At 44.2% G+C, this 12,665-nt stretch overlaps 1 protein-coding gene across 3 annotated transcripts in view; it reads left to right on the forward strand.

Annotated features, from left to right (window-relative positions):
- The first annotated feature begins 271 nt into the window (after nt 1-271).
- LOC138742229 (glypican-5-like) overlaps nt 272-12,665 on the forward strand; it is a 641,419-nt gene continuing 629,025 nt past the window's right edge. For all 3 annotated transcript variants that reach the window (XM_069896343.1, XM_069896341.1, XM_069896342.1), the window contains exon 1: nt 272-449. In XM_069896343.1, the coding sequence (XP_069752444.1) occupies nt 293-449 (157 nt within the window). In that variant the 5' untranslated portion in view covers nt 272-292. The remainder of the gene's footprint in view (nt 450-12,665) is intronic.

Genomic DNA, 12,665 nt, shown 5'->3' on the forward strand with positions numbered 1-12,665 from the left:
CGACTTCTCACCGCCATTAAATTGCAAAGGCGTTGAACCCACGCGATCAGTTTTGTCCGAAGAATCAATAAAGATGGGGGTGGAGGGTGAGGGGAAGCTAACTCCGTGCCAAGAGATCCCACCTTCCCCTCCCTCTCGCCAAGGATGAGGCGCTAAACTTTCAGAGAAGTTCTGCAAAGGGAGGGAGGGAGGGTGGGTGGGGAGGGAGGCGGGGGGAGCCGGCTCGCCGCTGGTCGAGGAGGAGGAGGCGAGATCGAGCTGTGCGTGTGTGTGTTCCCGCTGTACCTGCGAGATGGAAGCCAGCCTCAAGTGCGCCCTGCCCCTGGTGCTGATCTGCGCTTGGTTGAGCGGGGTCCACCTCAAGCACCCAAGTTGCCACGAAGTGCGAACTGCATTCCAGCTCCGGCAGATAGGACCCCTCAAGTTGGTGCCCGACATCCCGGCGAGAGGTCAGTTGGTGAAACGATGCCTTCAAGGCTCTCTTTTCAACTTGCATTAATGCCAAACATATATTTGTTATGTCCCTGATTTCATTTCCCGAACACAGGTTGGGCGTTAGTGTCTTGCTATCAGGAGCTGCCGTGGATTTGTAATGAACTGGGACTAGTGTCCGACTGCATGGACAACGTGGGTGCACGGGGTTTAGATTGGGTGGCCATTTCAAAGGAGGTTACTATATATATTATATACCGTGTGTCTAAAAGTATATTTTATAAGATTTAAACAGTATTGCAAAAATAACCAATACAAACACACTGTGTGTGTGTGGGGGGGGGGGAGGGGTGTAGGGTGTGTGGGATGTGGGGGTGTGTGTAGAGTGTGGGTGTGTGTGTGTTTGGGGTGTATGTATGTGTAGGGGTGTGTGTGTGTAGTGTGTATGGGGGGGTGTGTGTAGGATGTGGGGATGTGTGTAGAGTGGGTGTGTGTGGCGTTGTATGTGGGGTGTGTGTGTGTGTGGTGTGTGTGTGTGGGGTGGGGGGTGTCGGTGTGTAGGTGTGCCTGTGTAGGGGGTGTGTTTGGGGGTGGGTGGATCTGGGGTGTGTGGGGGGGGGTAAGGGTGTGGGTGTGAAGGGTGTAGGTGTGTGTGTCAGGAATTGTGTGTGGGGGTGGGGTGGGTATGTGTAGGTGGGTGTGTGTGGGGGTGTAAGGTGTGTAAGTTGTAGGTGTGTGTCGGGTGATGTGTGTGTAGGGGCTGTGTGTTATATGTGACACAGAGAGGGAGCGATCACCCTAGGTTTAGATGGGGCAGTGGTCTTGGAGGACAGATGGTCAAGCGATGGCCGTCACACCTCCTCTTGAACCCCAGGACAGGAATGAGGTGCGCTCTCCTCCTCGTCCCACTGCCAGTTCCGCATGATGGGCTCCTGGAACAGGATGGATCACTATGCAGCGACTCTGGAAGGGGTGCCCGGATCGGGAGCAGAGGATAAAGAGCCCGAGACTTGAATGATCTGCAGATCGCTAATCATGACTGAGTTAGAAAACCTCCAAATAGAGTTTATTTACAATAAACGATTTACAAAAGGGAAACCGTTCAAAGTCTCTTTCCTCAGTTTCATAGCCATACATTTCCATCGTGTGCATCGTTACATTCATTTCTATTTGCACCAAGACCACCACGGTGGCACCTTGTCGTTACCCCCCCCCCCCCGGGTTAAATGAAACCTATACCATGTTCACCAACATTTCTGCGGGGATGTATCTTTGCTCCATAAACATTCATAGTTTCAAGCCATCAACATTGTTGACAAATTATTATAGTGTCAATTATTAATTAAAAGGAGGAACTGTTTCCTTCAACTTTTGGTGTGGTTATGCATTGGCAGAAGTGAATGTTCTCCCAGGTGTAATTGGGTGTGTGGGTATTAAAGGGGGGAAAAACTGGTCTTTTTGCTCTCTAGGAGTCCATTTGGCAAGAATGACATTGTTGTGTTGTTTCCTTATTGAATGTGAGCAACAGACTGTTTTTCCTTGTCTTTCTCCGTGCGGTTTCCTCCTGTTCCGAGGTATGATATTGTGGGTTGGCACCTTGTCCACGAAGTGGCCAGTCTTTTGGTCATGAGCTTGGGGGCCTCTCGAGATGTCGTTTGTGCCCTTGCCAGCAGGGGGCAGTGAAAAATCAATGCTCGGCTGAATCTTTCCCTGCTCCTCCATTCTCCCCCAGGCAAGGCCCAGCCCTCTGTTCTCCCTTGGTGAGGTCACCGTTGAAATATTCTGCGCAGTTTTGATCACTGAACTGCAGGAAGGAGAGCAATAAGGTTGAAAGAGTGCAGAGGAGATAGACAAGGACGTGGCCAGGACTTGAAGATCTAATTGAGTTGCAGAGAAAGGTTAAACAGGTTAGGACTTTATTCCCTGGAGCAGAGAAGAATTTGATACAAAATTAGATTGGGTACAGATAGAATAAATGCAACTCGGCTTTTCCCACTGAGGGTAGGAGAGATACAAGGTCATGGGTTCAGTGTGAAACGGGAGAACTTTAGGGGTAACAGGAGGGGGAGTTTCTTCACACACAGAGTGGTGTGGAACAAGCTTTCAGCTGAATGCAGGTTTGACATATAAGAAAAATTTGGACAGTTGCACGGAGGGGAGAGGTACTTAGGGATCCATTCTGGGTGCAGGTCGGTGGAGTGAGGCAGGATAACAGTTCGGCACAAACGAGAAGGGCCAAGGGGCCTGTTTCTGTGGTTCTTCCCTAATGCGGGAAGTGGTGACAGTGGCTGCAACCGGGTAGCTCAGCACAAGCGTATGAATGTGTTAACCCTCAGTATGAATTCCAACCATGATTACAGTCAAACCTCAAACATATATTTTGTTGCTGTAGTATCTCTGTGGCTACCAGGTACAGCAGAAAGCCTACATTCCGCTAATTGTGTAACTGTTGCCATTTGCTCATCCCAATGCCCCGTGGGGGTAGCTGTTCCAGGTAATTGCCAACACCAAAGGTGCCCATGCTGGGATCTTAAGCAAATAAAGAATTGCTGGCACAACTCAGCAGGTAGAAACGGTCAGTCAACATTTTGTGTTGAAACGTTTTCTCAAGACTGATTTTAAAAGGTGAAATTAAATGCATAAAGGGGGAAAGAAGCAGGGGGAGTGGCCCAGAGGGGATATCGGACAGAAGGTGTGGAAGGTGGAGAGACAGGTAGCAGGAGAAACCTGTAGGAAGGGGAGGGGAAGAAAATTTGGGCAAAAAATTAGTTTGAGGAGTGAGCAAAGAAGAGATGGAAACAGTGGATTCAGATGGGGTGGGAGTTACCCAATGTTAGGGAAAGCAATGTTCATGGCATTAGGTTTAAGGCTGTCTGAACCTCTTTGTGGGAATAAACATGAGCTCCCTGTAGCCAATCATCTCACCTCCCCCAACCATCCCTACAGTGACATGTCTGTCCTTGGCCTCATGCATTGTCAGGGTGAAGGCAAACTCAAACTTGAGGACCAACACTTCAATGTCCTCCTGAACAGCCTCAATCCCCAAGTTTTCTAATTTTTTCATCTCTGCTTTTCCCACTCATGTATTTATTTATTTTTTTTATCTTCCTCCAACGTTTCTTTCCCCACTCCTTCCCAGTGATTTCTCATTTTATTTTTTTCTCTCTCTCTACCTCTCACACTTTCTGCCTATCCCCTCTGGATCCCTCCCCCATCTTTTCTGCCCTTCATGTATTTAATTTTATCTACCTGAATTGATAAAGGTGATGGATTTGAAGTGTTGATAGACTACAGATGCTGTCGGACCTGCTCAACATCACCAGCCATTCTTTGCCCGCACAATTGGAATCGTGACGAAGCTTGAATTCTCAGTTTTCAAATTGGTTTCTCCCAATGAAACAGTAAATTGAAATGTTTCCAATACCAGGAGTGAGTTAAATTGTGCCCGTTGGTTTCAATGGGTTGTGGAAGAAAACAGCAAAATTTACCACACTGTGTCTGTACCAGCACTTTGAGAGAATTAGCCAGTTCATCACAATGTCGTGCACTCATTGGCGATCTATATGATTACCATAAATGTTTCCTTTGGCCACCAATCATTCTGTCCATGGAAGCAATTTCCCCTTATTCTAACAAAACACTTCTTAATTTTAGCACACTCCAATCTGCAGTTGAATGGAGATCATGAAGTTATTCTGCTCAAATGTAGATCCAAAGCTTGATAAGAAAATAAAATAAAATATGGAGTGGGGCAATTCCAATCAGTCCTGCTGATGAAACTTTCCCCTTTCAGGGTTCTCCAGATGATCCTCTTTCAGGTCACCCTTCACACTGCCAATTTCCTCCTTTGACCAGGCAGCCTTCCAAAGTTTGCCAGCTTGTCCCTCTGGAAGTGATTTCCATCTCCTTTCTCTTTGTTTCACACCTTCCCTCTCTGAGAGCAAAACTCTTTTCCTCTGCCTGCAAAGATCACATGCTCTCCCAGGCAAGCTGTTGTCGATACTTTGTTGCCTCCTGCAAAACATTCTGCAAAAGTCCTGCAAATATTCTGTATTTTAAAATGTGTGTGTGCAAGCTGCTCTAACAATTCCTCCCAAACCACCTCTAAATACTCTGTCACACTCGGGACCACGGTGCACACACGTACAATACTTCTTTGGCTTGGCTTCGCGGACGAAGATTTATGGAGGGGGTAAAAAGTCCACGTCAGCTGCAGGCTCGTTTGTGGCTGACAAGTCCGATGCAGGACAGGCAGACACGATTGCAGCGGTTGCAAGGGAAAATTTGTTGGTTGGGGTTGGGTGTTGGGTTTTTCCTCCTTTGCCTTTTGTCAGTGAGGTGGGCTCTGCGGTCTTCTTCAAAGGAGGTTGCTGCCCGCCAAACTGTGAGGCGCCAAGATGCACGGTTTGAGGCGTTATCAGCCCACTGGCGGTGGTCAATGTGGCAGGCACCAAGAGATTTCTTTAGGCAGTCCTTGTACCTTTTCTTTGGTGCACCTCTGTCACGGTGGCCAGTGGAGAGCTCGCCATATAACACGATCTTGGGAAGGCGATGGTCCTCCATTCTGGAGACGTGACCCATCCAGCGCAGCTGGATCTTCAGCAGCGTGGACTCGATGCTGTCGACCTCTGCCATCTCGAGTACTTCGACGTTAGGGGTGTAAGCGCTCCAATGGATGTTGAGGATGGAGCGGAGACCACGCTGGTGGAATACACAGCACATAGTAATCACATGCAGACATAAAGATATCATTTAAAATAAGTATATATAAATATCTTGGAATGGTTTACTCGGCTACAGGGGTACAGTTAGCACCATGCTGTTACAGCACCAGTGGTCTAGACCAGCGTTCGAATCCTGTGCTGTCTGTACATTCTTCCTGTGTCTGCGTGTGTTTCCTCTCACCCTTCAAAATGTAACGGGGGTGGAGGTTAATTGGGTGCAAATGGGCAGCATGGGCTCGTGGGCCATGCTGTATGCCCATTAAAAAAAATCTCACAACCTGCAGGAAGAAGCTCTTTCCCAGCCTGGCAGTCCTGATTTTCATGCTCTTGTACCTCCTTCTTGATAGTAGTGGATCAAAGATTCTGTGTACTGAATGGAAAGAATTCTCAATCATCCTTTGAGCCCTATTTAAGCCACAGTCCTAGTGATCTTCTCTTCTAGATGATAATAAATGGAACAGGAATGTGAATATTCATGAAACAGAGGGATATGAATCCTGTACAAGCAGTGGTTTAATTTGGCATTGTGTGGAGGGCAGACATGGGCTGAAGGACCAGTTCCTGTTCTGTACTCTTCAGTGTTCTTAATTTACTTCAGAAAGGATGTACTGGCTGTTGAAACCATGCAGAGGAGGTTCACCAGGTTGATTCTAGAAGTGACATGGTTGGCTTATGAGGAGAAATTGATGAGCCTGATACCATACTCACTGGAGTTTAGAAGGATGAAGAGATTTTATAGAGACTGGAGGGAATAGATAAGATAGAAGCATCTGGCAAGTAAGATCAGAGCAGCCTTAAGATTTGAGGGAGTAGATTTAAGAGGAGGAGAAACTGCTTCTTCCATTCTCTGTCCAAGGAAGCAGCAGAGAATGCCTCATTGAATGTGTTGAAGATGGAGGTAAAACCTTGAACAGCAGCAGAATTAAGGGTTGTGGGAAACAGCCAGGTAAGTGGCGCTGAGTCCATGGTCAGATCAGACTGGGGTTCGAATCCCACACTGTCTGCAAGGAGTTTGTATGTTCTCCCTGAGTCTGCGTGGGGTTTCCCACTGTTTGAAACGTACTGGGTGTAAATTGGGCAGCCTGGACTTGTGGGCTGAAATGGTCTGTTACCGTGCTGTATGTCTAAATATGTCTAAACTGTAATATTGTCATTGTTGCCAGAAACACAACAATCTGTTTTATCATTGCAAGGTCTCACAAACAGCAAAGTAACCAAGTAATCATGATTGGATAGTTTGCACCATTGATGTCAGATAAGGGAAGAATACTGGCCACGAATAAAATGGCTTGGATGCGAAACATGAAAGTGAGCAGACGCTGTGATTGTAGTAAAATCACTGAAATACTGGGGAACTCAGCAGATGTCATAGCGTACATAGAAAGATAAATCACTGACATTTTGAGCCTTTGCCCTCTCTAAGGTTTTTCTTTTACACTTAATGGGCAAATAGGTAGATTTACCACTTACCAATAATGAGGCCCTATTTAACAGCTTACTCAAAAGACATTACTTAATTAATACTGCAGTGGAATATCAATGTGGATTCCATGCTCAAATCCATGAATGACACTTAAATCCATTGGGCACAAGTGTTATTAAGTTACTTGACTGGTAACCAGAATTCTGGATCCTGAAACTGAAGTTCAAATCTCACTTTGGCAACAAGAACAGTTAAATTTAAGCAATGAAGTGAAAGCAAATAACTTGCCTCAGGGATGGGTTACATAAAACCCATCTAGTTCACTGCTGTCCTTACCTTGTCTGGATTATATATGGCTCTTCACACAACATTGTTTATTTCTAATTGCTTTCTCAGTTCAGGATGGATTGTAAGTGACGATATTGGTATCGACCTACCGCATGGTTGAATAAAAACTAAAATGCTATTATAAAGTGCCAGCCTAATGTGTTGAGATCATCATTTGATTTTATGCTTAAATATTTTATTTGTTAAGGTAATTCGAGGAATAAAGTCATTGGACAACAGTTCTAAGGTCTCCAGAAACTGCAGAGGGTTGTGAATTTGGCTCAGGCCATCTCATGCTACCCCCTCTATAAATCCGGCTGTCTTGGAAAAGCTACCATTGTATTAAAAGGCAAACCTCTCTCCTCATCAGCAAGTACAGGGTCACCCACCTTCAGATTAAAAGTTTCTTTCCTGCAATAATCAGACTCTTGAATGGCCTTAAGATAGTAAATTTGTTACCTTTTCTCCACTCCGACTGATATTTCCTTGTGACTGTGCACTTTTGTATCTTGTTGTTCTGTGTATGAGATGTCTGCTGGACTGTTCATGAAATGATCACTATTGCTGCATCTTGGTACATGTGACAATAAACGGACTTGAATATCCATCTGTACAGACACTATTGGCTTGATGCTCCACCTGAAGTACAGTTCCTCCGTCAGTAGCATCATCCCTCTATTTGCTCAGATTATCTGGAGTGCTGACTGAAGCCTCATTTCTGTGACTCTAAGTTGAAGGGATGGTCGACAGAGACGGGTATGGGAGCAGAATCTGGTTTCCTCCCTCTGTCTGCTGTTTCCCTGGATCACTGCTGGTCTGTTGTGTTCAAGGATTTTATGTCCATCAGTCTATTCTACGGACTGATTTGACAATGGAGCAACATTGCTGTGATAGTTTTATGACCCCAGTGTTGCAAGGTTAATTCCTGTGCCCATTAAGGCTTCACCTGACAGCAGACAGAGAACTGCATCAGATGGATCTAACAGATCACTGAACTGTCAGCAAGGTTCTGGAAAGGTTATCTGCAGCGCAATCAAATTAAGAACCCTGAAAGAAGTAAAGTTTCTGTTAGATAGCCCACACCATTAAGAAGAATGAATAGTTAGCAGGTCACTGATTACTTTCATCCATGGGCGGCATGGTTGGTGAAGCAGTTAGCACAACACCATTACACTGCCAGCGATCGGGATCCGGGTTCGAATCCCGTGTTCTCTGTAAGGAGTTTGCACATCCTCCTTGTGTCTGTGTGACGTTTCCCCGGGGGCTCCAGTTTCCTCCCTCTGTTCGAAACATACCGGGCTTGTAGGTTAATAGAGTATAAATTGGGCAGTACGGATTGGTGGGACAAAATGGCCTGTTACCCTGCTGTATGTCTAAATTTAAAAAAAAAATAGGATTGACTTTAGTATGCACTTCAGGGCAGTATTGTTTTGATGATGTTTACCATAAGGCTTCCACATAGGCCTTGTGAAACAACCGGATCTGAGCTAGTGACCACCGCAGGTTCCTGGTGCAACTTTCCGGCTGTGGTCTAAGACCATGTCTGGCACTGCATGTGTGATTGGCGCTGTGGTTGTGCAAAGAATCTGAAGCAGTGCTCTGTCTGCTGTCAGGTGAAGCCTTATTGGGCACAGGAATTAACCTTGCAACACTGGGGTCATAAAACTATCACAGCAATGTTGGTCCATTGTCAAACCAGTCCGTAGAGTAGACTGATGGACATTAAGTTTGAAAACCTGATACATTAAACAACTGTGCTGGAGGGTTAGTAAATTGGAAGCTCCATCTCCTCAGGAATTTTGATGAGTTTATTGTTATAGACATACCATATACATTTAAATGAAATTAAACATGTTACTCTGGATCCAGAGTCAGTTTGAGACTGGAATGGATGAGAAGGAGAGTTTATTGTCATGAATGTGAGCACAACTTACTGATGCATTAATGATCATACTTGCTACAGTTAGAATGGGAGATTTCCTTCCCTAAATTGTTTACATTTCATTAAAAAAACACTCGCCATTATTGACCGAGCTTTATCATTCAGATTTGATTAACCAATGTCTAAATTTCTCATCTTCTGTGGTAAAAATTTATCCTTATCTCTAGATTACTTCGATTTTATTCCCTTTTTAGCTTTATATGTTTCTGTAAGAGGTTTCCCCCCCCCCCCCCCCCCACCTACTCCCATGCCATCCTTTCTTCTAAATCTCAGTGAGTTGAGCTGGCCAGGTTATTTTGTGTATTTAAGACAAAGATTGATAGGTTCTTGATTTGCCAGGGTATCAAAGGTTATGGGGATGAAGGCCAGGCTGAGTGGGAAAATGGATGGCCCATTTTGCTCCTACATCTCATGGTCTTCTTGTATAGTCCCAGGCAGCTTAAACTCTCTTCGTAGGCTAGCTCACTCTCTCATCGCCAGAATCAACATCATGAACCTCCTTTGCCCTGCCTCCAATGCCAGGATATCCTGAGATAATTCTGTGGGCGTACTCCTGAGGGAGAAGTTGGCAAGAGAGCAATGCTGGCAAAATGCTGCATGAAAATGAAAGGCTGGTTTTCCCAATGGGCACCGCTTCATTGTACCAAGCTGCAATCGCAGTAAAGTGATGCAAATGTATCTTTGACAACCCATCCATTTGAATTAGCCTTCTCTTTGCTCAGTGGAGCTGGTTCCTACAGGGGCCAGAATCAGAGTGATCAGGAAGAGACAGTGCACCCAATACCAAATTAGAATCAAGGTAAATTTTTCTTGTTAACTCCCCATTTAATGAATTCTGTTATTGTAGAATAGCAGCATCTAGACTGGCACCAAGACTATACCAGGCCCAAGTATGGCTTTTGGATTCGTGTAAACCTCTAACTTTGGTTATAAATACTTTCTGCTGCCGATATTTGCAGCTGGCATCTGCAAAGGATAGAGATTATAAGGTATAATGTGAAGGGTTGGATGTCCTTTTTGAAAAAGGGATGCTTAATCATACAGCCGGGCTGAATGGGCTTATCAGCCAAAGTCTCACATCAGGAGGTACCATGGCAGTCTGCTACAAATGGATCAAAATCGTCTGACTGTCAGACAGCCCTTTTTACAAATAGTGGGAATCCTGCTGCTTGTGGGACTGAGATAAATGGAGTTACACTCAAGCAGCAACTTAGTACAGTAGTGCTTTCTTTTAGCCAAGGCTTTCAGCTGTTGCTACTGTTTAAAGAGCTGTTGCTCATTGCTGTTAAAATCCTCATTTACCGTCACCTCACCCCTTCTCTTTTATCTCCTCCAACCTGCAATCCTCAGCATATTCCAAAGTCTAATCTTGCAATTCCCTTGGCCACATTCTGCAGTTCTCTCTGCACTGCAATCTCTCCTTTGATAACACCTTTGCAGTTCCCTCTTTGACAATACTTTTAGTCACTTGTTTTAATGCTTCTGGTTGAGGCAATGATAGATTTGGTTTGGTAGTGTTCACGTGAAGCACCCTGTCATATTGTAATATATTAAAGAACTCTGAAAGCATAATCCAAAGTTTAATTCTGATTTTATGTAACTCATTTACAGTTCATTTATTGATTTTTGCACGTTATTTTGGAGTCGTAGAGATACAGCATGGAAACAGGCCTTTCGGCCCACTAACGCCCCGACCACATATGGCACAGATCTTCATTTTATCCCTCCCACAATCTCTCCAGCCCCCTCCCCCAGATCCGCACACACTAAGTGCAATTTTTTAAAAAGTTTTTTTTATTTTTCACACTATGAACCATATTAATCAAAATACACACAAACATTTCCCTCTTGCATTTTCTCCCCTTTTTCCCCCCTCCCTTCCCTCCCTCCTTCCCACCCCCCCTCCAAACCCATTAAACGTTCAACATATACAATACAATAAACCCATTAAACAATGACATCAGGCAATGGAAATAAACAATAAAATTGTGTCATCTACTTTTACATACTGGATCAGGTCATTTTGTCTTCTTCTCATTCTATCATTTTAAGGGGTGGAGGTCTGCGGTAGGCCCTCTCTGTTGTGTTCCATGTATGGTTCCCAAATTTGTTCGAATAATGTGACTTTATTTTTTAAATTATATGTTATTTTTTTCCAATGGAATACATTTATTCATTTCTATGTACCATTGCTGTACTCTCAGGCTCTCTTCTGATTTCCAAGTTGACATAATACATTTTTTTGCTATAACTCTTTGGCTTGGCTTCGCGGACGAAGATTTATGGAGGTGGTAAAAAGTCCACGTCAGCTGCAGGCTCGTTTGTGGCTGACAAGTCCGATGCGGGACAGGCAGACACGATTGCAGCGGTTGCAAGGGAAAATTGGTTGGTTGGGGTTGGGTGTTGGGTTTTTCCTCCTTTGCCTTTTGTCAGTGAGGTGGGCTCTGCGGTCTTCTTCAAAGGAGGTTGCTGCCCGCCAAACTGTGAGGCGCCAAGATGCACGGTTTGAGGCATTATCAGCCCACTGGCGGTGGTCAATGTGGCAGGCACCAAGAGATTTCTTTAGGCAGTCCTTGTACCTTTTCTTTGGTGCACCTCTGTCACGGTGGCCAGTGGGGAGCTCGCCATATAACACGATCTTGGGAAGGCGATGGTCCTCCATTCTGGAGACGTGACCCATCCAGCGCAGCTGGATCTTCAGCAGCGTGGACTCGATGCTGTCGACCTCTGCCATCTCGAGTACTTCGACGTTAGGGATGTAAGCGCTCCAATGGATGTTGAGGATGGAGCGGAGACAACGCTGGTGGAAGCGTTCTAGGAGCCGTAGGTGGTGCCGGTAGAGGACCCATGATTCGGAGCCGAACAGGAGTGTGGGTATCTTAACTAAGGCTAACTTAATAAATCTAACTAAGGCTATCTTAATAACTAAGGCTATCTTAATAACTAAGGCTATCTTAATAACTAAGGCTATCTTAATAAATCTTTTTTGAGCTTCATCCAGTTTGAGGCCTATTTACTTCTTATAATACTGAGAAGAAAGATCTCTGGTTTTTTTGGTATGTTGCTTTTTGTGATTTTATTTAATACCTGATTTAGATCTTTCCAAAACTTTTTCACTTTCTCACATGCCCAAATTGCATGTACTGTTGTTCCCGTTTCCTTCTTTCAGCAAAAACATCTATCTGATACTGTTGGGTCCCATTTATTTAACTTTTGGGGTGTGATATATAACCTGTGTAACCAATTACATTGTATCATGTGTAACCTCATATTTACTATATTTTTCATAGTTCCAGAGCATAACTTTTCCCATATTTCATTTTTTTATCTTTATGTTTAAATCTTTTTCCCACTTTTGTTTGGGTTTATAGCTTATTTCATCATTTTCCATCTCTTGTAGCTTGATGTACATGTTTGTTATAAATCTTTTTATTATCGTTGTTTCTGTAATCACATATTCAAAGCTGCTTCCTTCTGGTAACCTCAGTCTGCTTCCCAATTTGTCCTTCAAGTAGGTTTTCAGTTGGTGGTATGCAAACATTGTACCGTGAGTTATACCATATTTGTACTTCATTTGTTCAAATGATAATAAATTATTTCCCAAAAAACAATTTTCTATTCTTTTAATTCCTTTTCTCTCCCATTCTCTAAAGGAAAGGTTATCTATTGCGAAAGGGATTAGTTGATTTTGCATCAATAATAATTTTGGTAGTTGGTAATTTGTTTTTTTCCTTTCTATGTGAATCTTTTTCTATATGTTGAATAAACGGTGCAATACTGGTGAACTTCTATATTGCACCAGTTTTTCATCCCATTT

This window comes from Narcine bancroftii, chromosome 9 (assembly GCF_036971445.1).
Source record: "Narcine bancroftii isolate sNarBan1 chromosome 9, sNarBan1.hap1, whole genome shotgun sequence".
Lineage (NCBI taxonomy): Eukaryota > Metazoa > Chordata > Chondrichthyes > Torpediniformes > Narcinidae > Narcine > Narcine bancroftii.